The 24,217-nt window shown below is 51.9% G+C and overlaps 2 protein-coding genes across 18 annotated transcripts; both read left to right on the top strand.

Annotated features, from left to right (window-relative positions):
- Positions 1 to 3,043: 3,043 nt before the first annotated feature.
- LOC309850178 (protein S100-A15A-like) lies at positions 3,044 to 7,412 on the top strand. Of its 16 annotated transcripts, none has more exons than XM_082703778.1 (4): positions 3,044 to 3,607; positions 4,767 to 4,928; positions 6,381 to 6,509; positions 6,954 to 7,412. In XM_082703778.1, the coding sequence occupies exons 1-4, from the start codon at positions 3,059 to 3,061 to the stop codon at positions 7,128 to 7,130; spliced, it is 1,017 nt and encodes a 338-aa protein (XP_082559904.1). In that variant the 5' UTR covers positions 3,044 to 3,058; the 3' UTR covers positions 7,131 to 7,412. The 16 variants fall into 16 exon arrangements, with proteins under 16 accessions (XP_082559904.1, XP_082559912.1, XP_082559908.1 ...); XM_082703789.1 differs by having other exon boundaries at positions 3,526 to 3,607; positions 4,718 to 4,928; XM_082703779.1 differs by having other exon boundaries at positions 3,531 to 3,607; positions 4,745 to 4,928.
- Positions 7,413 to 8,598: 1,186 nt separating this feature from the next.
- On the top strand, positions 8,599 to 13,873 carry S100A8 (S100 calcium binding protein A8). Of its 2 annotated transcripts, XM_082703798.1 has the most exons (4): positions 8,599 to 8,631; positions 12,777 to 12,949; positions 13,380 to 13,542; positions 13,686 to 13,873. In XM_082703798.1, the coding sequence occupies exons 3-4, from the start codon at positions 13,402 to 13,404 to the stop codon at positions 13,812 to 13,814; spliced, it is 270 nt and encodes an 89-aa protein (XP_082559924.1). In that variant the 5' UTR covers positions 8,599 to 8,631; positions 12,777 to 12,949; positions 13,380 to 13,401; the 3' UTR covers positions 13,815 to 13,873. The 2 variants fall into 2 exon arrangements, with proteins under 2 accessions (XP_082559924.1, XP_082559925.1); XM_082703799.1 differs by lacking the exon at positions 8,599 to 8,631 and having other exon boundaries at positions 12,504 to 12,949.
- The last annotated feature ends 10,344 nt before the right edge of the window (positions 13,874 to 24,217 follow it).

Raw genomic sequence — 24,217 nt, forward strand, 5'->3', positions numbered from 1 at the left:
CCACAATTGCTTTGGTTATTCTGAGTCTTTTGTGGGTCCATTTGAATTTTAGGATTGTTTTCTATTTCCATAAGAAATGCCATTGGGATTTTGATAAGGATTGCATTGAATCTGTAGATAACTCTGGGCAGTATGGACAGTTTAACAATATTAATTCTTTCAATCTATGGACATAGGATATTTTCCTATTTGTCTATGTCTTTTTAAATTCTCTTCATCAGTATTTTCATGTGAAGTTCTTTCAACATTTTGAGTAAGTTATTTCCTATGCATTTTGTTCTTTTTCTTGTTATTGTGAATGAGATTGCTTTTCTTTCTTTCTTTTTTTTTTTTTTAAAGATTTTTTATTTGTTTGCCAGAGAGAGAGAGAGAGAGTGCACACAAGCAGGCAGAGAGGCAGGCAGAGGCAGAGAGAGAAGCAGGCTCCCTGCTGAGCATGTAACCCTATGCGGGACTTGATCCCTCATCACCTGAGCAGAAGGCAGCGGCTTAACCAACTGAGTTACCCAGGCGTCTCAATGAGATTGCTTTTTAAAATTTTTTCTTTTTTGGATAGTTTGTTGTTTGTGTAAAATACATTGATTTTGTATGTTTACTTTGTATCCCACAACCTTATTGAATTTGTTTATTATTTATAACAGGTTCATTATTGTTTAGTTTTTAGAGTTTTCTATGTATGATCATGTCATCTGCAAATAGAGATAATTTTATTTCTTCTTCTATATGGATGCCTTTATTTCTTTTTCTTGTCTAATTTCTGTACCAGGACTTTCAGTATCATGTTTAAAAGAGGTGGCAAGGGGTGCCTGGGTGGCTCAGTGGGTTAAAGCCGCTGCCTTCAGCTCAGGTCATGATCCCAGGGTCGATCCAGGGTTCTGGGATCAAGCCCCACGTCAGGCTCTCCACTCAGCAAGGAGCCTGTTTCCCTTCCTCTCTCTGCCTGCCTCTCTGCCTACTTGTGATCTCTGTCAAATAAATAAAATCTTAAAAAAAAAAAAAAAAAAAAGAGGTGGCAAGAGTAGACGTCTTTGTCTTGTTCTAGATCCTGGAAGGACACGTTTAGTTTGTTTCCACCATTGGTTATGAAGTTACCTGTAAGTTTTTCATATGTGGTGTTAAGATCCTTCTGTACCTATTTTGTTGAGTTTTAATTGTGAAAGGGTGTTAAACTTTGTCAACTGCCTTTTCTGCATCTACTCAGATAATTATGTATTATTTTTCATTATGTTGACATGCTATAACTTCACTTTACATATGCTGAATGCTGAACTATCCTTGAATTGCTGGGATAAACCCCACTTAGTCATGGAGCATGATTTTTTTAATGTGCTGCTGAGTTCATTTTGCTAGGATTTTATTAAGAATTTTTGCATGTATGTTCATCAAGGATGTTGGCTTGTAGTTCTTTCTTTGTAGTGTCTTTTTTTTTTTTAAAGATTTTATCTACTTATTTGAGAGAGAGAGAGAAATAGAGAGAGAGAGAGTGAGAGAGAAAGCATGAGAAGGGAGGTCAGAGGGAGAAGCAGACTCCCCATGGAGCAGGGAGCCTGATGCAGGACTTGATCGGACTCCAGGATCATGACCTGAGCTGAAGGCAGTAACTTAACCAACTGAGCCATCCAGCTGCCCTCTTTGTAGTGTCTGTGCCTAGTTTTGGTATCTGGTGATGTTGGCCTCATTAAATGAGTTTGGAAGTGTTCCTTCTATTTTTTTTGGAAGAATTTAAGAAGCAATGGCATTCATTCTTCTTTCAATGTTTGGTAGCACTCACCCAGGAAGCCACAGGTCCTGGTTTTTCCTCTCTTGCTTTCTAGACAAAACAGGGAGCTCATCACTAGTCTTATAAGAAATGCTCAAGATCGTTCTTCAAATTGAAATGAAAACTCACTAAACAGCAATGTGCAAGCACAGGAAAGCATGTCTCACAGGTAAAGGTAAATATATGGACATATACAGGTTAATGTATATGTAAAGGCACTTATTGACTTTTATATTAGGGTGGGGAAATTTGCCGGGGTATGCCTGTTCTTTCCCCCCACAGAAGGAGGTCATGGTTAAGAGGGTCTCTCATGGGTCTGCATATGGCAGTAGTAGACAGCAGGGGCACCTCTGTGTGGGGCAGCTATGGAGCTGGGCATTCAGGGGCTTGCATTTGGGAGGTGGGTGGTGGCTCTGGTCTGGGGTTGGGGTTCAGGGCACACCAGGGTTCAGGGCACACCAGGGTTCAGCTCTGGCTGGGGAAGGGGATGTAAGTCCATTTCTACCTCCTTTTCTCCAGCACCTAACACACATGGCAAAATTTTTAAGAAATAGCAATATTAAGGAAGAGTTGGTTGAAATGTATAAATTTAAACTAATTTAAATGTCTACGGATAATGGATTAATTAAACGTATTTTGATACATCCAAACAAGTAATCACTTGGCATTCCTTAGAAATCAGGCCAAGCTTGATTAGGTGGGTGGGAAGACGCCCACAGTCTAGCATTAGGTGAAAAGGGTGGTTATAGCAGAGTTGAGGAAGGAGGTCATCACTGTGCATTGGGGTGGTGTAGGGTCTCTTTTTGTCCTGGTTGAGGAAACGTCAGGGTGAAGCGGGGAGCAGTACCATCTCCTCCTCCAAACAACCTATGGGTTAGAAATGGAGTTCCTTGAGTGACAGCCAGATCACTACCCCGTGATGGTCCGAGGAGGTCTTGGTATGCCGAATCTGTTACTTAGGTGGTTTCAAGGTTTTTGTTTTTGTTTCTTGGCTACAAAAAAATGCAGTGGTGAACATTTTACTACGTATTTTTTTTTTTTTTTTAAGATTTCATTTATTTATTTGAGAGAGCGAGAGCGAGATGAGAGGGGAGAAGGTCCGAGGGAGAAGCAAACTCCCCGCACAACTGGGAGCCCGAAGCGGGAGTCGACTGCGGGACTCCGGGATCACGCCCTGAGCCGAAGGCGGTGGTGCAACCAGCTGAGCCCCCCAGGCGCCCGTATTGCTTTTTAATGCCTGTTTAATTGCTTTCTTGGGATAAATTCCCAGGACAGTTACGGCTACATTGAAGGTGTTCGATGAAAATATCTGTGACTGGGGCGCCTGGGTGGCAAAGCCTCTGCCTTCGGTCACGACGCCGGGGTCCTGGATCGAGCCCCGCCTCGGGCTCCCCGCTCAGCCGAGAGCCTGGTCCCCCGCTCTCTGCCGCCCGCTTGTCCTCTCTGACCCTCCGCCCGGTAAACACGTGGACTCCGGGGCCTGCCCAGGCGCTTCCCGTTTTGCAAACGAGGCTCCACTCTGGGAGCCGAGACGCGCGCGGCCTGCGCAGTCGCGGCGTCGGGCGGAGGAGGGCGCCCCCTGCGGGCTGGAGGACCAAGTCGCTCCCGCCGACCTCCTCCCTCGGGCCGCCCGCGCGCCGTCCCCTGCCCTCTGGCGACCCCTTCCGGGAGACGCCCGGCGGCGGCGCCGGCAGCGGGGCGCCCGGCGGGAGGGTCACTTCCGCCCCGCGGGCGGCGGTTTTCCCGCCGCGAGGCCGGTCCCGCCCTTTCTCCCCCGCCTCCCGCCGCCGCCGCGGCACACCCCGTCCGAGCTTCCGGCCGTGCAGGGGTGACGCGCGGCCCCCACAGGTCTGCGGCCTCCGCCGCGCCTCCCCCTGCCGGGCGCCCTTCCGTCGAGTCCCGCGCAGACGCGTCTCCCCGAGGAGATCTTCGTCGGCTCCTCTCCGGGATGGAGCGGCTCCTTCCCGGGCGCCCCGGGCCCGCCTCCGGGCTGGGGGCGCTCGCGGGGCATCGTGCCGTGGGCGACGCCGTCCGCTCCGGACGCTCAGCGCGCGAGCTGGCCCCACGCCGTCCCCCCGGCCCCGGACGAGGCCCCCGCGCACTGCGGGGCTCCGGGTGCGGCCGCTGAGGGCGGGCGCGGGAGGCCCGCCGCGTGGGTCCCGCCCCGGCCCCGGGGGCACCCGCTGGGAGGTGGGCGTGGCCAGCGAGAAGCGCCGCGGGGCGGAGCCGCTTCGGGTCGGGTCGGAGGGAAGGCGCGTCCCCGGAGCGGGTCGCGTTCCCCGCAGGGAGCAGGGTCGTGTGACGTCCCCTCAGGCATGCGGTCGGGCGGGGGAGCTGCTGGAGGACCGGAGGGGTCGGGCCGCGGGCGGCCGCAGTTAGAAGCGCCCGGGAGGGGCGGGAGGTAGCACCTGCCGGCTGGGCCCGCGCTTGCGGCCGCGGCTCCGCTGGGACCACCGCCGGCGGCCCTGGATTCGGAGCAGCCCTGCCCCCTCAGCCCAGGTCAGCACTTCGGAGAGCGCGGGAGGTGGGGGCCGGTCCCAGGAAGCAGGGGTGGGCGGCCGGCCTGTTCGGGGAACGCGTGCCCGGCATGGGTGTCCCAGTAGGGTCATTGTGGTCCTCCAGCGGGTTTGCATCTGGCTCCGGGTGGGTCACACCTCCTGAGGTCACTGTGGGGGACTCCATTTGTGTCTTGCACCACGGAGTCCGCATTCTCCTTGATTAATGGTGACCGTTACGTGGAGAGGAGGGTCTAGGGGCCGAGAGTGCGGCCCGCGGTCTCCGGGGAGGGGCAGGGCCCTGTCCTGCTTGCTTGCAGGGTTTGCAGGGGGGCGGAGGGAGTGCAGGGAGGGCACCTGGGGCACGGTGCGGGAAGGCGGGCGGAGCGAGAGGGAGCACCCATCTTCCCTGGGCTGGCCTGGCCGAGGTGCTGCCCTCCCCCAGCTCCACCTCTGTCCCCAGGGCTCCAGGGATACATCTCTCCCCCAGAGTCGCCTCCTGTCCCCGCCAGGGCCCAGCCGCCGGGATGCACACGCCCATGGAGGGATCCCTCTTCCAGATCATCGCCTGCTACCATCAGTACGCCGCCCGGGAGGGGGATGTGGAGACTCTGAACTTGGAGGAGCTGAAGGCTCTGCTTACGGACAATGTACCCCACTTCATGGAGAGCCTGGTGGGTGGGGTCTGGGGTCAGGTGGGCATGAAGTGTAGGGTGGGTGGTGAGGCTGGAAGCAGTGGTGAGGGGAGAGGTATGGGGAGCTGTCTCCCAGGAGAATTCCTCCTCAGGGGAGGAGCGGTGAGGGAGTTGGGAGGGCAGGGTCCCTGGCTGAGGGAGGTGGATGTGGCCCAGCTTTATTTCTCCTCCTCCCTCTGCGGAGACTCCCTGCCGGCCCGTGTAGCCCAGGCGCTGTCGGTCCGTGAGACTTAGTCCCGTCTCCAAACTGCTTATCCCTCTGCTCATCCAGTTTCCGGAGAGAATAGGTCCGAAGTGTGCCATCTGGCCTCCGCCCCATTCGGTCAGCGATCCTGCCCCAAACCTGCCCTTTTAGTTAGCCCCAGGCCCCCTCTCCTGCGACTAGTACAAACCTCCCCGTCACCGTGCCTGGGTGAGGACAGTTTGGGCAGAAGCCAGGTAGGGGAGGAGAGGTAGTGCTTCCTTCTAGCTGCTGTCCGAAGGGCCGGCAGAGGCTCCCGGATCAGCCCAGGAGCTCGGAAACCTTGTCAGGCTGCACATCTCCCCGATCAGGCCCTGTATTATCAGGCGCCTGGGAGGCTGCAAGGCTGGCAGGAATGTCTGGTTTGCTGCCCTCTGCCCTCGGTGTCATGCCTCAGAGGTCTCTGGACCGTCCTCTCCAGAGGACGTCAGGTCTGGGTCCTGACTGGAGGCCACCACCTTCCAGAAGGAGCACTGCCTCCTTAGCGTGTTCCCTTACCTACCTCTGGGAAACATCAGAGGAGGGTCTTGCCCTGGGTTTATTGGAGTGTCACAGAGGGGATTAGGGAAACTTTCTTTCCAGAGCCATCTACCTATACCGTGGGGCTGGGCAAGGACGGCCAGACCATCTCACCTGGAGCTCACAGCCCTGCCCAGGGAACCGGGCCCTCAGGGACAGACAGAAGCACAGGGCACGGGGCAGACAGACAGCAGCCTGGGCCTGAGTTGGTGGGGGTGCTGAGCTGAGGGAGAGCCAGGGAGAGCCCGCCCATGCAGGAAGCCCCAGGGGCTCAGTTCAACCAGCTTAGCAGGGGAGATAAGATTAGGTGAGTTAGATGGTGGTGGGTGGTGGTGGGGGGGGTAGACATGCACACCTGCCCACGGGGATAGGGCCCCCCTCCAGGCCCCCCCAGCAACAACTCCCTTCCCCAGAGGCTTCCAGAGGACTCCACTCTGGGTCCCCACACCTACCGGCCAAATCCTGCCGGAACCAGCTCTGAGGCCCTGCCTGGGGCTCCTTCTCCTCCCTGGGCTGCCTGCTGAACCCCGCTTTCCTTCCAGCTGTCCCTTCCATCCCAAGTGCTTTTGCTCCTCCCCTCTAGCATTCCTGACCCTCAGCCCTCCGGCCTGCCCGCTCTGGGACGTGCTGGTCAGCCCCAGGGCCCAGGACTTATTCTTTGCCTCATGCAGCACTTTCCGCAGGCGACGCAGGCTCAGTGTCATAAACAGTTCCTGGGCAGATGCCACAGTGTGCAGACATCTGATCCCCCTCCTTGGTTTCCCTGCAATAGTCCTGGAGATGCCAGACATGAGGGGCAGGTGGGCCGTGCCCTGGGGAGCTCCCTGCGTGCAGGAGGGGGCACTGCCTTCCATCCTGAAGCCGCTGGGCCAGGCTATCGCTGCTGGACAACTCCAGGGGAGCTGGGAAGACAGGCTTAAGCAGCCACCAGTGGTGGTCCAGGGCGTCAGGAGGCCCGAGGCCACTCAGCACAGCGCAGCAATGGCCAAGCAGCGGGCCAGTGGTCCCCAGGCTCCACGGTCCGCCCACACAGCCCTGTGTGGAGCCTGCAGAGGCCCCTGTCCCCTCTTCTCCTTGGAGTCTGATGCTGCCCCACATGCTTTCCTGGCCTCCGCCCGAGTGGGGTGGGGTGGGGTGGGGTGTGGGGATGCTGGGCCCTGCAGGGCGGTGGAGGCACGGCCAATGGCTGTGGGGCGGGTGGGGGGCAGTGCCAGGCAGGCATTGACCTCCGTGCCCCTCTGCAGGGCCGGAAGGAGCCCTACTACCTCTCGGAGTTGTTCCGGGCTGCAGACAAGAACAAGGACAAGCAGATCAGCTTCGATGAGTTCCTGTTCGTCCTGGGCCGGCTGCTGACGGACTACCACCTGCTGTACCACCGGCGGCTGTGCGCCTGCTACTGCGCCCAGCACAGCCTGCACTAGATAGAGATGCTTGGACCTGCCCAGCCTGCACTAGATAGAGACGTGCCAGCCCAGTCTGCACTAGATAGAGACGCACTAGGTGAGACGCACCCATCTGCCTAGCCTGCACTGATAGAGATGCGCCCGCCCGCCCAGCCCACAGGTGCTGCCCAGGAGTTGGAGCCAGAGCCACTGCAGAGCTTTGCCCCACTTGTTGGCATGTGCCAGAACGGGCACTCCCCTGTGCACACGTGTGTGCAATGCACAGTTGTGAGGGAAGAGAATAAAGCCATCCCACAAACATGCTGGGAATTCCTTGGTCATAGTTCTGGGTATCTGCTGTGGGTCCAGAGAGATCGGCTGCTCCCTTGGGGGTCATCGCCTCCAGCTCCTGCCTGAGTGGGGAGACACAGCCCCCGGCCTCCAGAGCTCCAGTCTGAGTCGGGGGGGACTCTCTTGGGGAACCGGCTGTCTGACAGGCCTCACCGGTACTGTTCTGACCTCTGATACAGAATGGGACAGGAGTCAGGAGGGTAAAGGCACACTGTACAAAGACCCTCTGGGAGGGTCTCCTTGCTCTGGAGGAGACCCAAGGAATCAGGGTAGGATGGGTGCAAAGGAGGAGTGGCGTGGGCCTGCGAAGGTGCCAGGCAGGACCGGAGGAGGATGTGGGTAATTGGCATGGGCTGGGTGGCGTCGGAGATTGTGAGGTGGGTTTTGAACGTGCTGAGTCAGGGACAGGGACTAGGGCAAAGGGCAACATGCCAGCCTGTATTGTGAAGAGACATGAGTGGAACCTAGGCTACTGTCAATCAGGGAAGTCTTCCCGGAGGAGAGAAGGGTTGGGTCTGGGTTTTACTAATAAAGGCTGATGTGGGCATTATTCCACTCGGGGCTATTATGACTCACCAAGTCCTATGGTCTCTGACCCCTCCCAGCAGGGACCTGCCCCTGGCCATCTTTCTGTTTATTTTTCTCTCCCTGGGCATCCAGGAATCTGATGCAAAAATCTCTCTGGGTCAGTCTGCTCTGCCTTTAGGCCCTGGGCAGGTTTCTTCTCAGAGGGTGGTCTGGGAATCCCTGTGCTCAGAGTACTGTGACATCAATGAGTTTTCCAAGAATGATGGGCCGTCACCATTGCCCCTGTGCCCGATACGGGGGGTGGGTGTCATTTACAGGACGTGGTTGGGTTCCCTCCCTCAGCTGGGTCTGTGTGCCACAGCAGGGCGGTGCTCTGTGGGCTGAGCCGGGGCCTTTGTTTCTGGCCAGTCAAGCTCTGAAGCACCGTGTTGCCCCACGGCTCCTGGGCCGGGCCTGCCACTGATCCCCTTTGCACACTTGTTGTCTGCTAGTGCCGATGCTCAGGACTCGGCTGGGCCCAGCTGTCCCCCTCCCAACCTTCCTGCACGCTCCCTTGGGTCTGCACTTCCCCTGGGAGGTGCGTGTCCTGCTGTACCGGGGGTTGGGCCCTGTGCTGCTTCCCATGGGCCTCTGAGTCACGACCAGAGGTGCAGATGGCCGGGTAAGCCAGGCTGCCCCCTTGCCCCAGGCCCAGGGGAAGAGCCTTCTGGCCTGTCTCACCCACGGCTGGGTTCCGCAGACCTCTGCTTGCAAAGGGGTGGCTCAGCCTGGATCTGCCCTTTCCCGGGTGGGGGCAGGGGTTTCTACATCAGCTCTAACCTTGTGTCCTTGGGGTGGGGGCAGGGTTTCTACACCCGCTCTAACCCTGTGTCCTCGGGGTGGGGGCAGGGTTTCTACACCCGCTCTAACCCTGTGTCCTCGGGGTGGGGGCAGGGTTTCTACACCCGCTCTAACCCTGTCCTCATTTCCTCGGCCTTGGGCACAGGGTTGGTGGCGCTAATTGGGACATACCCAGGACTGAACTCTTTCCTGTAGGTAGGAACAGCTTCAGTTCCCCCTGGGTTGCCCCATGTCCGTTGGTCTGATTACAGGCTCTACCTTTTCCCCTGAAGCGCTTACCCAATTCTTGATGCCGGCTTCTGCAGGGTCACTCAGCCGGCCCCCTACTCTACCTGGGGGTCCGGGGGAGCTTCTCCGGGGCAACTTTCAGGGTCTTGCTGGTCAGCAAGTTCTACTGTTAAGCACATGATGCTGGGAGGAGGTCATGGCTTCTGTCTGCCTTGGGTCTCCACCACTGGACCTGGGGTCTTGTGTTCTTGATTTCTGGATAAAGAAAACTATCTCCACTGGGACTGTTCTCAGGGACTAACTTCTAGGGAGACAGCTCTCTTTTTCTCTCTTTATAAAAAATATTTATTTGTCAGAGAGAGGGAGAGAGAGCACAAACAGGGGGGAGCAGCAGAGGGAGAGGGAGAAGCAGGCTTCCCGCTGAGCAGGGGGCCCGATGCGGGGCTTGATCTCAAGATGCTGAGATCATGACCTGAGCTGAAAGCAGATGCTTCACTGACTGAATGAGCCAGGTGTCCCAAGGGAGGCATCTCTTGAAGGGTCAGGGGTCTGGGATGACATCATCTACATCAACCTCATCCTCACCCCCACAAGACAGGTCAGCATGAGCCCCAACCCAAGCTCATGAACTAATCCTAAGGAGAGCCTCAGAAAAGTCACTTTGTCGTGTCTCTCTGTGGCCCTCTGTTCCTCGTCTGTAAAATGGGGATTATGATAGTACCTACCTCATGGTTTACAGAGCGTATGAAGTGGGCTGATGTAGGGACAGCACTGTAAGTTTACAACAGTTCCTGGCACATGGTGGAAGCCCAACCAGTGTTATTTTGCTATTACTTGTTCTAATTATTGATTGTTGCTGCTGTTACTGTGTTTGCCAGGCACTGTGCTGGGTCCTGGGGAGACAGAGACGGGAGGTCCAGTCTGGGTCCTTGAGGGCTCACAGTCCGGCTGGACAGTTGCCAGAGGACACGCCCACCCAGCACTCACTGGCACTGCACTAACCCAAGTACTTGACACATTCTTTGTGGACACTTTTTATCCGAGTATAATACATAAGATAAGTTCACAAACCATCAGTTTATTTTTTTTTAAGATTTTAATTTGTTTATTTGATAGAGATTACAAGTAGGCAGAGAGGCAGGCTTTGGGGGGTGGGGAGGGAAGCAGACTCCCTGCTGAGCAGAGAGCCCCGATGTGGGGCTTGATCCCAGGATCCTGGGATCATGACTTGAGCCGAAGGCAGAGGCTTTAACCACTGAGCCACCCAGGCGCCCCATCATCAATATTTTTCATCTGTTGTTAATCCTTACAATAACATATAAGGAGCTTCCATTTATTTTTCAGGAGGAAGCATTTAAAAAATTAAAAACATTTAAAAAAAAGTACTATTTGTTTTTTTGTCAGAGAGAGAGAGAGAGAACACAAGCAGGCAGAGTGGCAGGCAGAGGCAGAGAGAGAAGCAGGCTCCCCACTGAGCAAGGAGCCTGATGGGGGATTCCATCCCAGGACCCTGGGATCATGACCTGAGCTGAAGGCAGCGGCTTAACCCACTGAGCCACTCAGGCTTCCCAAAAAGTTTTAAATGTTTAATTGTGGCAAAATATGTATAATATAAGTCTTACCACCTAAGTGTTCAGTTGTGTTAAGTACGTTCATGTTGTTGTGCAACCAATCTCCAGAGCGCTTTCATCTTGCAACTGAAACCCTAGAGGCACTAAGTCTCTCCATTATCCCTCCTTCAGGCCCTAACACCCACCATTCTACTCTCTGTCTCTACGAATTTGCTACCCGAGGGATGTCCTGTAAGTGGCATTAAAGCATACTGGTCTTTTTGTGATGGATCTCTTTCATGTAGCGTGATGGCCTCAAGGTTCATCCGTGTTGTAGCAAGTGTCCGAGCTTCCTTCCTCTTTGAGGCCAATAATATTCCATTATGTGAATATGCCGCATTTCGTTTATTCCTTCATCCTTGGATGGACACTTGGTTGGTTTCTCCATTTCAGCTGCTGTGAATAATGCTGCTATGAACACGGATATATGAATATCTCTTTGAGGCCCTACTGTCAATTATTGTGGATGTAGACTCAGAAGGGGAATGACTGGGTCATATAGTAATTCTGTTTCTTTTTGAGGAACCGCCACACTGTTTTCCACAGCAGTGGCACCATTTTACATTCCCACCAACAGTGTACAAGGGCCCCAATTTCTGCAACGCCCCCGCACTTGTCATTCTGTTTTTGTCAATAGCAGCCAATCGCACGGGTCTGAGGTGATATCTCATTGTGGTTTTGATTTTATTTCCTTAATGATTAGAGATGTGGAGCATCTTTTCATGTACTTATTTGCAGGTCTTCTTTGGAGAAATGTCTATTCAAGTCCTTTTTCAATGAGGGTAATTTTGTGGTTGAGTCGTAGGTGTTCTTTATATGTTCTGGAAACTAACCCATTATCAGATGTATGATTTATAAATATCTTCTCCCATTCTGTAGGTTGCAGGGAGACTCTATTTTTTATCTCTTTCTAATGATTGTGATAACTAAGGCACAGAGAGGGTAATTGGCCCAAAGTCACACAGCTATAAAGTTAATGATGCAATGAAACCTGAAGGGCTGTGGAAACAGGAGAGGGAAGCTAATCCCATCTACTTCCTCCCAGGAGGTGATGATGGCACCGGGTCATTACCTGCTGAATGCAGGAAGGAAGAGAGGAGAGCTTTCTTGGCAGAGTCATGTTCTTGTTGGGTCATGTTCTGGCTCATGATGCTTGGTGCCCTGACACATGTGCACTGGGAAGCTCTGGGTGAACTGCCTCACCTTCCCGGGTGTGAGCCTCCCTGGCTGCATTTTGGGTGGGTTCTGTGCACTACCTTCCTGATAGGCATGTTCTGAGGCCCTCTGTGCTTTGTAACGAAGAAAGATGCACCACAGACTTGAGCGCGGGAAACCAGTCAATCTGAGTGACATCTTGTTGGGGTACTTGTTCCTCCTGAAATCCTGGGGGAATTGGCCACCTCCTCTTCTTTCCTTGGACACAGAGTGTTTTTGACTTCTCCAAAGAACCCCTTCCCCCCAGCTGATCCCCACAGACTTGAGTTCCTCTTCAGCCCAGGCTTCTGGGGTCAGAGGCCCACAATCACCTCAGGGAGGGCTCAAGGGTCCCTGCCATGTTTATGCAGCAACTCAGTGCCTCCTGCATGCACAGGGACCCCAACCTAGCCTCTGTGTCCCGGGGTACCATGCACCCCCAGCTTCCAGAGCAAGAGAGCTGGGAAGTGGTGTGGGCGGCAGGAGAGCCTGATAGACCAGCACACATCCCATGGAGTCCAACCACACAAACAAAAGCAATTGTAGAAACAGACCAGCTTTCTCTACTAAAATCCAGCAGCTAGTACAAGTCTTCTTAACCTTTTAGGGGTCTTTGGACCCTTCCAGGAATCCGACGAAAGCTGTGCAGAAAAGTGCTTATTTACGCAAATACTCAAAATGATGCTATCGGCTCCAGCTCCATTTCAGAGACGACAGCCTTCGGTGCACGGGTTCAGTAGCAGCAACAGTAAGGAGGGCTCAAGAGTGGGCATCCTGGCTGGCCAAGCCAGATGATGCCAATGGCTCTCCAAAGCAGTCTTCCCTGTGGCCTCTTCCTGGTTCCTCCTGCTGGGCACTACTGCCTGGCAGATGCCTTCCTCTTTCCGCTTTTCCTGCTCCCCCACGTCCCATCAGAAATTTTCGCTCTGTGCAGTGATTTCCCCATTCACCTGGTTGGGAAACCAGAGGCTGTGGCAACTTGGGAAGGGAGGGGCTCTCTCCACGTGGCCCAGAGTCCTGGCAACGGGCCAAAGCCTGGCCTGCTATAAAAAGGAGTGGACACTGAGCCCTGCACATTTTCTGCCAACTCAGTTTCGGGGAGACCTGGTAAGTAAGACTGCTTCAGTCTGCTCCATGCTTTGGGGCTGGACCCCCACGGGGAGGGCCGGAGGTGGAGCCGAGAAGGGGAGAGAAAGCTCAGGGAGGTCTGGAGCAAGACCCAGAGCTCCTGGAGGATGTCAGTGAGACAGGGATAAAGACAGAGCCGGGTCCTCTGGCACTGTTGGTTGGTTGAGGACGCAGGGAGAGAAGGCAGGCACCGTGTGTGTGTGTGTGTGTGTGTGTGTGTGTGTGTGTGTACCCTCCCCCTCCCACACCCCTTCCCATTACAGCCACAGCCACCCGCTGGGTTTAGTTATTTGAATGGTGCAGGCCAGGACAAGGCCCTTGGGGTACTGAGTATCCCTTCAGTCTTCACTCTGCTGGGGGCAGAGGCACTGTCCCCATCTTGGGATTCCCAATGTGCTCCCTGTTCCAGGTGGGGCAGACTCTTGGGCACCATGTTGACAGAACTGGAGAGTGCCATGAACTGCCTCATTGACGTTTACCACAAGTACTCCCTGGAGAAGGGGAACTACCACGCCCTCTACAGGGATGACTTGAAGAAATTGTTAGAGACCGAGTGCCCTCGGTTCCTGAAGGTGAGGAGGGGCTGGGTGTGGGTGGGGTTCTCTGGCTGACGAAGTCCCAGGCCCCTGGTCCCCAGGGCCACCCTGTGTAGACATCTCAGCCTAGGCTCTTCCGAGGTCTTCACACTCGGCTACTTTCTCCTTCATCTTGACAGAAAAAGGATGCAGATACCTGGTTCAAAGAGTTGGATATCAATAGTGATGGTGCAATTAACTTCGAGGAGTTCCTCATACTCGTGATAAAAGTGGGCGTGGCCAGCCACGAAGACATTCACCGGGAATAGCAGAGCCCTGGGCCCTGGGGCTGTCCCTGCCAAAGAATAAAGTTCTCGTTGGTACCTCAGGCCTTGTTTGATGTCTTGCCTTCTTTATCTTGCCAACTTGGTTTCCAACTCGGGGAGGGAGGAAAGCCCGGAGAAAGGAAAACCTCCATTGTCCTTGCTCCAGCTGGCAAACTCGTCTGGTTTCCTCCCCTCCTTCTCCTCAAACTAGTCCCTTCTCTTCCAGTCCCATCACAGGGAGGCTCAGTTCTAGGACCTAAGGGTTTGAAAACACCCAGGACACTGTAGTTGATGATTTTCCTGCTTGTTCCCAAATGAGAGATATGGGAACAGAGTGGTGTAGGGAAAACTCACATTGCTTTCTTCCTTTTTTTTTTTTTAAGATTTTTTTTTTTTTTTTTTAAATTTTAGAGAGAGAGAGAAAGCACACAGTGGGGTGGGCGGAGGGACGGGAGGAGAGTCTTAAGCACATTCCAGGTGCCGAGTGTGGAGCCCTACGTGGGGCTTGACCTCATGATTTTGAGATCATGACCCAAGCCAAAACCAAGAGTCAGATGCTTGACTGACTGAGTCACCGAGGTGCCCCTCACACTGGGCACTAAAGTTTAGTTTAGAGCAAAATGTCTTATATGTGACTCTCGGGAAGTTAGGGAGATAACTAAGTAGATGTGCAAGTGTGAGGGAGAGAGATGGATTCTGTGTGTGGTGAGCCAGAGGTGGGTGTCCAGAGTCCAGCATTAAGTAACCCTAACAGCCCCCCAGGTCCCACACTTATAATTTCTCCTCTGAGATTTTGGAAGCTTTCCGTCTCGTTCTGGTTTCAACCACCCAATGTTGTGGAGAGCCATGCAGCAGAAGCTGGGAGTCACGTACTAGGCGAGGCTTGAGGAGAAGGGCAGGTGAATGTTTATGTGGGAGCGCTCCAGGCAACGCACAACCTGTACTGAAGTATCGGGACTAGTATAAGATTAACCACGACCATGGGAACGGCACAAAAACAGAGTGAACAATAAGTTTCGGGGGCTCACGTCAGTAGGCACGAGCTCCCCGCATGATCTGGATTGTAGTCACCTGTATCTTTTCTGATTGGACCTTATTTACCCTTACTGATTGGATGTTATAGTGTGCGGTATGGTGATTGGTTGTTTTTCTATCCATTGTATCCTATAACTTGGGGCTGTAATCGGTGTTCAGGGTTCCCGAATCAAGATTGACAATAAAGAAGTTTGCCACTCAACCTCGTCTGCGGGTCGTTCTTGCGGGTCGAGAGCGACACAATGTGATGAAATAAGAAAGGCATAGGCATAGGCAAATGACTCAAGTCACAGAAGAGGGCACTGAAATGCTACCCTGGGTGGTGAACCCTCTGCTTATCCATGATCACCCCTGATCTTCACTCTGGTAGAGTGGGAAGGCCAGCGATGAAAGGGGCACCTCTCACCAGTATCCACCCCCAAGATGAGTTTCCAGGCTATGCCTTGGGAAATTTTCTGTTATGCCCACATAGGTGATGGGGCAGAGGTGCTAGTGATGGAGATGGGGCTCGGGAGCTGTCACCAGAATCTGTAAACCAGAGTTCTTAACTTGGTCTATTGTGCATCTCTGAAACGGAGCTGGAGCTGGAAGCGGATCCCTCTGCATGCGGAGGCACTGAGTTGCTGCGTAAACATGGCAGGGACGCTTGAGCCCTCCCTGGGGTGATTGTGTGCCTCTGATCCCAGAAGCTTGAGATCAACTGTGGGGAAGGGGTTCTTTGGAGAAGTCAGAAGTACTCTGTGCCCAAGGGGAGAAGAGGAGGTGGCCAATTCCCCCAGGATTTCAGGGGGAACAAGTACCCCCTCCCCCAACAAGATGTCACTCAGATTGACTGGCTTCCAGTGGTCAAGATTACTCACTGTAGATCATTGGGCTTTTTGTTTGTAGTAGACTTTAATCACATAACAGTGCAATCAAGTAGGAAAAGATAATGGTTTAAACCCTTATCCATCAACCAAAGCTTTAGTTACTAGTCAGTTTTTAAAAAAAAGATTTTATTTATTTATTTGACAGAGAGAGATCACAAGCAGGCAGAGAGGCAGGCAGAGAGAGAGAGGAGGAAGCAGGCTCCCTGCTGAGCAGAGAGCCAGATGCGGGGCTTGATCCCAGAACCCTGGGACCAGGACCTGAGCTGAAGGCAGAAGCTTTAACCCACTGAGCCACCCAGGCGCCCCAGTAGTCAGTTTTAATATCAGCTAACATATTGGAGAAATTTGTTGGCGGCCAACAAATATTTCAGATTGGGGCCCAAGGAGTCCTTGTTTACTGTTGTTGGTGGGACTGCAAAGTGGTGCAGCCACTGTGGAAAACAGTATGGAGGTTCCTCTGAAATAAAAAGAATACTTTATGATCCAGTAATTCCACTACTGAGTAGTTATCCAAAGACAACTGAAACACTAATTCAGAAAGATACATGCACCCCTGTGTTTACTACACCATTATTTAAAATGGCCAAGAAATGGGAGCAGCCCAAGGGTCCACTGATAGATGAACAGGTAAAGAAGACGTGGTCTATATGTACAATGGATGACTACTCAGCCATGAAATCAATGTGATCATGACGTTTGCAACAACAGGTATTATGCTGAGTGACGTAAGTCAGACATAGACAAATACCGTCCAATTTCATCTAAAAGCAAAACAAATGAACAAACAAACAAAAAGCAGAAATAGACCCATAAATACAAAGGGTGAACTGATGGCTGCCAGAGAGGAACAGGGTTGAGGGGTGGACAAAATGAGTAAAGGGGAGTGGGAGAAACAGGCTTCTAGTTACGGAATGAAGAAGTTATCAGAATAAAAGTCACAGCAGAGAGAACATAGTAATGGTACTGGAATAGCAGCATATGGTGACAACTGGTAGCCTCACTTCTTTTTTCTTTTAAGAGATTTTATTTATTTATTTGGGAGAGCGAGTGAGTGTGAGAACGAGCAAACATAAGCAGGGTGAGGGTCAGGGAGAAGCAGGTTCTCTACTGAGCAGGGAGCCCCATGCAGGCTTGATTCCGGGACTTCAGGATCTTGACCTGAGCCAAAGGCAGATGCTTCATGACTTGAGCCCCCGAGGAGCCTGAGACAGCTACACTTCTGAGCACAACATAACATGTTGAATCTCCATGTTGTACTTGTGAAACTTATGTAACATTGTGTGTCATAATTTAAAAAACTAAGAGATTGGGACCTAGAATGGGATGGGGGAATCTACCATCAAACATGGAGATGGGCTTAGGCTGGGCAAGTGGAAAGCTCAGGGACCAGATTGCTGTCTTCTCAGTTTTCCTGAAGGACAGCTTTATCCACCCCCAAAGCAAGTGCTCCCATTTGTTGGGAGCGAGAACACACTGTCTGCATTGCAGAAACGGAGATGATGCTGGTTCTGAGGGATACTTTAAAGGTGAGCTGTTGGCCCAAATGTGGTCCAGGAAGAAGAGGATGAGAAAGGTTTACAGATTCAACAAGCCATACCCAGGCCTCACTCAGCATTTAGGAAATGTCATGGGAGAGTGCTCCAAAGGGGAGAGCAATCCAGTTTGTCTCTCAGTTATCCAGTGATGGTGGTGGTGTGCATGTGTGTGTCTGAGTCATGGTGGAGTTGTGTATCCCAGTGCCTTTGATTCTCCTTGAAAATGCACTTTTGGGCTTGCCATTAGTGGGTCCTTTGGGCAGAGATTTACCATTATTAATTGTCTTTATTGGAAAACCCAATGAGTCTACTTTCTTTGTGCCAGCTTGGAGACACCATGGAGAAGGTGGCCCAGGATGCCCTCTGGAGTTTCACCATAAATGATGGTCCACTGGTTGTGAAGAATTGCATTGACACGGGGCTGTCAACAGTCGATACCCAAACTCATGGTTGGGCAAGGGAGGTGGCTCAGCTGGCACTGGCAGCCTGGAGAAAGAGGTGGGGTTGAGGGAGGTAGCCCTTGGAAGCTTGTAACTTATAAACAGACTGTGCCCATTACAGGAACCACTGGGCAGAGTAAGACAGGACTTGTAGCCCAGAGCAAGGTGATTTGGTTTCCTGTTTCCCCAGCTACAAAAGAAGAACAAGGCAGGGGGAGTTGAGAAATAAGTTGTTTAGCAGGAAACCTCATGCAATGGTTGAGTCCACCAGGAGAACTTGGCTCACCAATTGAGGCAGATCCGGCCGCTGAGATTTCCGGGGCTGTAAGGATGACCTGTCTGAAATCTGCTTCTCCACCCAGGCTCCTGACTTCAGCCAAGTTCCTCATGTTTGTGACCAAAGTCCTAAAGTGCATGGAGAGGATGTGAAGTTGGGCAGTTTGTATATAACATTTGAACAAAAGAGCTTAATCCAATGGAAGAGGCTTCCCATGTGTCTCTCCACTTGGGAGCCACAACCAGTCTGGACGGGTCTATCTACCAGCCTATTCTCTGGTCCCCTGAACTGGGGAATGCAGCCTAAATTCAAATGGGAAAAGGCAGGGAAAGCTACCAACAATTACTGGGTTGCTGCTGGGTGTCAGTATGAAAGGAAAAAAAATCATCTTGAACCCAGAAGAAGACAAATGGTGGTTGCCTACATCTTTGATCTTATGCTACAGTCTGTCTAGAATAGAAGCAAGTCCTTGTGACTTGTTGTTCTTTTGGGAAATGTAACACAGTTGGCACAGTGTATTTGAATAACGAGTCAGAAAGGGTACAGCTTGATGTGATGATAGGATTTCATAGGCTTGTAGAGATGTTAACCCTCTTACTGTCATGGTGTTTTCACCCCGTTGGAAGTCGAGTCTTTTCTCTCTTAAGAGTCTTACTCAGGCATTCCTTTCCTGACCGTATAGATCCTTGAGTACTCTTCATTTTTTTTTTTTTTAAGATTTTATTTATTTATCAGAGAGAGAGGGGGAGAGAGCGAGCACAGGCAGACAGAATGGCAGGCAGAGGCAGAGGGAGAAGCAGGCTCCCTGCCGAGCAAGGAGCCCGATGCGGGACTCGATCCCAGGACGCTGGGATCATGACCTGAGCCGAAGGCAGCTGCTTAACCAACTGAGCCACCCAGGCGTCCCCTTGAGTACTCTTCAAATCAGCTTTAAGAAATCTATGCCGACTCTCATTAATGAGTTAAAACAAGAATTTTGACTTGTGCCCAGTATATTTGTTGATAATTTTGCTTTTTAGCACTAGACTTCATGATAGTTGATCTTATTTCTCATTACAGTCTTATGAGCAAGGTAAGTACTATTTCCATTTTACATATGAGGAGATTCAGAGAGGTTAAGAACATTGATAGAATTTATTAATCTGGCAAGTGGCAGAGGTAGGGTCGGATCCCTGTCTCCAGAAGAGGATTCTTGGTTAATACTCCAGAACGCTCTCTTCTAGTGGGTTTCCATCCTGAGTGGGCACAGGGCAACCCTTCCTCTGTTTGTGGACTTTTTGTTCTCATCCGCTACAGGGTCTCTGCCATCCAGGAGTGAGTAGCAAAGCACGGCAGATGCTAGAATGAGTCTGTCATTTGGGCCCCTCTCCTCTGTCCAGGACATCACCAGGCATGCCTCAGAAACTGACTTACTGTGGGTTTTTTCCTGGTGTGAGCAATCCTCCAGACATCAATAGAATAACAAGATTAGCATCTTGATTTCCCTAAGCTCTTAGGGACTGTTTCAACTCTCCCTTCTTCCTGAGTTGGGAGCCTTCCTTCCAGTCTTAAGAGCTGTGGAAATTCCCATGTGAATAATTCTCTGATTTGCAAAATTGAGGTCAGAACTGGCTGATCAGGTCAGGGTGTAGACCTGTAGTAACTCTATTTTTTGTTTTTTTTTTTAAAGATTTTATTTATTTATTTAACAGACAGAAATCACAAGTAGGCAGAGAGGCAGGCAGAGAGAGAGAGGGGGAGATAGCCTTCCTGCTGAGCAGAGAACCTGATGTGGGCCTTGATCCCAGGACCCTGAGATCATGAGATCATGACCTGAGCCGAAGGCAGAGGCTTTAACCCACTGAACCACCCAGGTGTGCCGACCTGTAGTAACTCTTTGCAGTGGTCTGTGGCCTCCCTTCTCTGTGGGCAGGAGCCTTCTCTCCTTCCTCATGAACAGGCCTAATTTACAGCTGAACCTAGTCCCATATGGAGGCCCCTCTCCAACCCATATAGAGGGCCCTCTGCAATGTAGCCCCAGCAAAGCCTCCATCCAGTTCAGCTTCCTCAGCATTGTGTTTTGCTATGGCACGTTTTTTAACCCTGCACTTTCTAGAGCAAAATATCTGACCAAAACAGTAGGCTCTGGGTTTCTCTTCTGCTTTGGTCCTAGGACCCTCCATGATAAAATGTGTGTATTAAGACCAAATCAGGGGCGCCTGGGTGGCTCAGTGGGTTAAAGCCTCTGCCTTCGGCTCAGGTCATGATCTCAGGGTCCTGGGATGGAGTCCCGCATCGGGCTCTCTGCTCAGCAGGGAGCCTGCTTCCCCCTCTCTCTGCCTGCTTGTGATCTCTGTCTGTCAAATAAAATGAGTAAAATCTTAAAAAAAAAAATCATTAATCTCAACCTTAATGGAAAAACATTAGATGTTTCCCTTTAATGACAGGAAGGAGACAGGATGACCCTGTTTCCACTTCTTTTTTTTTTTAAAGATTTTATTTATTTATTTGACAGACAGAGATCACAAGTAGGCAGAGAAGCAGGCAGAGAGAGAGGGGGAGGCAGGCTCCTCACTAAGTAGAGAGCCTGTTGCGGGGCTTGATCCCAGGACCCTGGGATCATGACCTGAGCTGAAGGCAGAAGCTTTAACCCACTGAGCCACCCAGGTGCCCTCCTGTTTCCACTTCTATTGAATAATTGCATCAGAGGCCCTAGCCAGCGTTATAAGACAAGAAAACAAATGAGAAGGGGTGTGAAGGCTGGAGGCACAGGCTTCGTGAAGTAAATGAACCCTTCTCAGAGCACTCTCGATTCTGCATTTTGTTGCCTCCTCCATTTCTCCTTCTGAATAACTGCTACTCTTGCAGAAATTTTAGCCATGTACCCCAGCCAGGTGGGACTTGGTGCTTCTCTGAGACTACCAGTGTCACTACCAGAAAGCACACTCACTTGCTGGCATGTTTTAGTTCTCTCTGCAGGCTTGACAGCCTTCTCCGTGTCTGGATCTGAAACCCCCAGGCTGGAAGCAGGGCAGGTGGGGCCAGATGCCAGGACTCTGGAGACATTTCTACCCTTGCATCCCCTCCTCTAGGAAAAGGTTCAGAAATTTAGAAATTCAGTCTGAGGTTGGAATTGCAAGATTAATTTCTGATGCATTTTCCTTTTCTGTTATGTGTCTTGGGTCACAGAGAGAATTAAATTTTGAACAAATTCAAAAAACACTTTTCTTGGGGTGCCTGGGTGGCTCAGTGAGTTAAAGCCTCTGCCTTCGGCTCAGGTCATGATCTCAGGGTCCTGGGATCGAGTCCCGCATCGGGCTCTCTGCTCAGCAGGGAGCCTGCTTCCTCCTCTTTCTCTGCCTGCCTCTCTGCCTACTTGTGATCTCTCTCTGTGTCAAATAAATAAATAAAATATTAAAAACAAAACAAAACAAAACACTTTTCTTGGGGCATATGGATGACTCAGTGGGTTAAGCCTCTGCCTTCGGCGCAGGTCCTGATCTCAGGGTCCTGGGTTCGAGCCCCGTATCAGGTCCTCTGCTTGGCGGGAAGCATGCTTTCTCCTCTCTCTCTGCCTGCCCCTCTCCCTACTTGTGTTCTCTGTCTGTCAAATAAAGAAATAAATCTTAAAAAAAAAAAACACAAAAAACACTTTTCTTGCCTTCTTTTTCCCTGAGTATTTTGCAAACCACTCTGTGCTGTCCAAGGGTTTGATTAAAAAAAAAAAAAGAAAAAAAGAACAGAAAGAAAAAGAAATGGTTTGCCTTGCTGAAAACCAGTTCACATTGCGGGAGTGGGGACCCCCAGGAACCCTACAGGGGAACCTGCGTGAGGAGCAGGTTTCCCGCTATCTCCTGAAGGGCAGTAATTGCTTGCATGGACGCATAAACCCCAACATTGGCTCTGTCTGGATTCCCACTCAGTCTGGTGGAGTCCCTGATGGGCCTGACTGGCCTGGGGCTGGACAGCTGCTGGTACAGGCTCTGAGCCAGTAGTATGGGACGCACACACAGTGCAAGTCTTCACCCATACTGTCTCAGCCACAGGTCGAGGACTTCCCCAGTTCTGGGGCTCCCGCAGGCGGGGAAGGGACGGCCCTTGATCCCTGCTGAGGGATCCCTCTTTCTTCTCCTTGTTCTCTGCAGTACGATGCAGCCTGACTTCCTTTTGGATGGCCTTCCCCTAGCATTTCTGCAGGTGTGGGAGGAGGAAGCCCTCCTATTAACTAAGTTGAACCCTTGTGGGAGGGGGAGCTGCACACTCTCATCTCCAGGTACGTGAGCCTTATCCTGAATGCTCAAGGCAGATTCACAGAGCAGGCTCAGGGCACCAGGAAATGGCCACCTTCTCCACCGGTAAGGTTGAAAGGATGGCCACTTTATTTTTTCAAGGCCCTCAGAGGTTGTCTCATAAATAGCGCCTTCTCTGACCTTCAGAGCTTTAGAAGTTCCTACTGGATTGATGTTCTGAGTGGACCTCAAGTCCCAGCGTGGTGTCCTGGCCTGTACAGGGCCCTTGGCTGCTTTTTCAAGTGAAGTGTGTCCCTCTGTCTTTTCTGTCTTGCAATGGACCACAGCCTTCTCCTGCCCTTCTGGAATTGGCCCTCAGTGCTGAGCCCTTTGTGAAAGCTTGGCTCCCCATGACTGGGCCTGGGCAAAACTGCCTTGTGTTCCCTTGGGCTTTCTCCACATGAAGCCCTTGAAGATCCTGCAGGGTATGTCATGACCTCTTTCATTTCTCCTTTTCTCTGATGTTTGCCACTTTTACAACTTTCAGCTTGGTTCCCAACTAGGAGAGCCTGTTCCTGGGGCATCTGGCACCTCACTGGCCCACCATTCGCCCTGGAGGTTTGCTTGGAGTCACAGGGGCCCTTTATTCCTGGCACTACCTTCCCCCAGGCCCTGTGGGCCAGCCTGTCCTCCAGGGAGATGTGATCACTCTGGTACCTCAGCTGGGCTCTCGGAGGCTTAGAATTCACCACTTTCCTTCTCTGCTCTCTGGACTACTCTGCCAGTCCCCAGGGGCTTGTCCGATGCCTGAGAGCATCCTGTAGACTCACAGGTGTTTGTGTTTTATTTTGGGTTATAATAAACGTAGATGCTTCATGTAGTCATTGGCATATTTCAAAAGGGTCTGGCAGGGAGTAGCAGAGGGAGGGAGAGAAAGCCACATACGAACGAGCAGCCTGCAGTCCTCATGGGGAGGCGGGCGTCGGGTCACAGTTGCCGAAGACAAGCAGCTCTCGGTGTCAGCTGGACTGTGGTCAACCACACGGTGTGTGGACTCCAGCGTTTCTTAAGAGGGTAGGTCCAGTGCTAAGTGTTCTTACCACAAAAATCAAAACTAAGACAAAGGGACACAAGAAAACTTCAGGTGATGGATGTGTCTAGTCCCTCCCTGCCTGTGGTCATGGCGTCATGGGTGTGTGCACACGTCCGAGCTCAGCAAACTGCACACGTTAAATATGTGCACTTTGGGACCTCAATTATGCTTCAGTAAAGGTGTAGAATAATGGAGTTATTTCACCTGAAAAGGAAGAAAGAAAGGCAGCATGGACCTTGGGCAGACGCTCCCACCAGATTTCCAGCCAAGGTCAGAGCCTCGTCCCAATATCAGCCGTTTAATTGTGGAGGAGAAGTAGCCCATGATGTCGGGTAGACTGAATGGGTTTCCAAACTCTGGCTGTGACATCTTTCCTCCCTTCAGGATAAAAATACCGTCACATGTATTCTTTTCCTTGTCAGTTGCTTAGTTTCTCCTCTGGTGGCTTCCCCTACCCTAGAAATGTCCCAACACCCCAGGGGCATCCTTGCGTCCTCACTGGGACCTGTTTTGCCTCAACAAGCCAAGGGGGTGAGGGCTGGGGTCTCACTCAGTTGTTCCCCTAGGGCAGGTCCTTCTCATGGCTCTAAGGTCGGGCAGCTGAAGCCGGCCACTGTTTTAGGGATGAACCCAACCCACGGCTGCCTTGGCGCACTGCAGGGGTGGCCTGGGTCCACTTCCGGGCCTCAGGGGTGCCCATGTGGGGTCCTGGGGCTCTGTAGTTCCTTTCAGTTCATGTTGCCATGGAAACTGGGCTAATGCAAACCGTGCAGGGGAGTCTGGGTTCCGGAGGCCTCCTTAACCTCTCTTCCTTGGTCGTGGTCATCCTTGTTCAACCTGGAACCCCTTTCTAACTGCTAATTTTGGGGATTTTGATGGGAAAATGGGGGAAGGTATAGAGGAATTGGTGTCTCCCTTCCTGAAAACCCTGGGATCCTTTTTGAAATTT

This window comes from Mustela nivalis (genome assembly GCF_964662115.1).
Source record: "Mustela nivalis genome assembly, chromosome: 16".
Taxonomy (NCBI): domain Eukaryota; kingdom Metazoa; phylum Chordata; class Mammalia; order Carnivora; family Mustelidae; genus Mustela; species Mustela nivalis.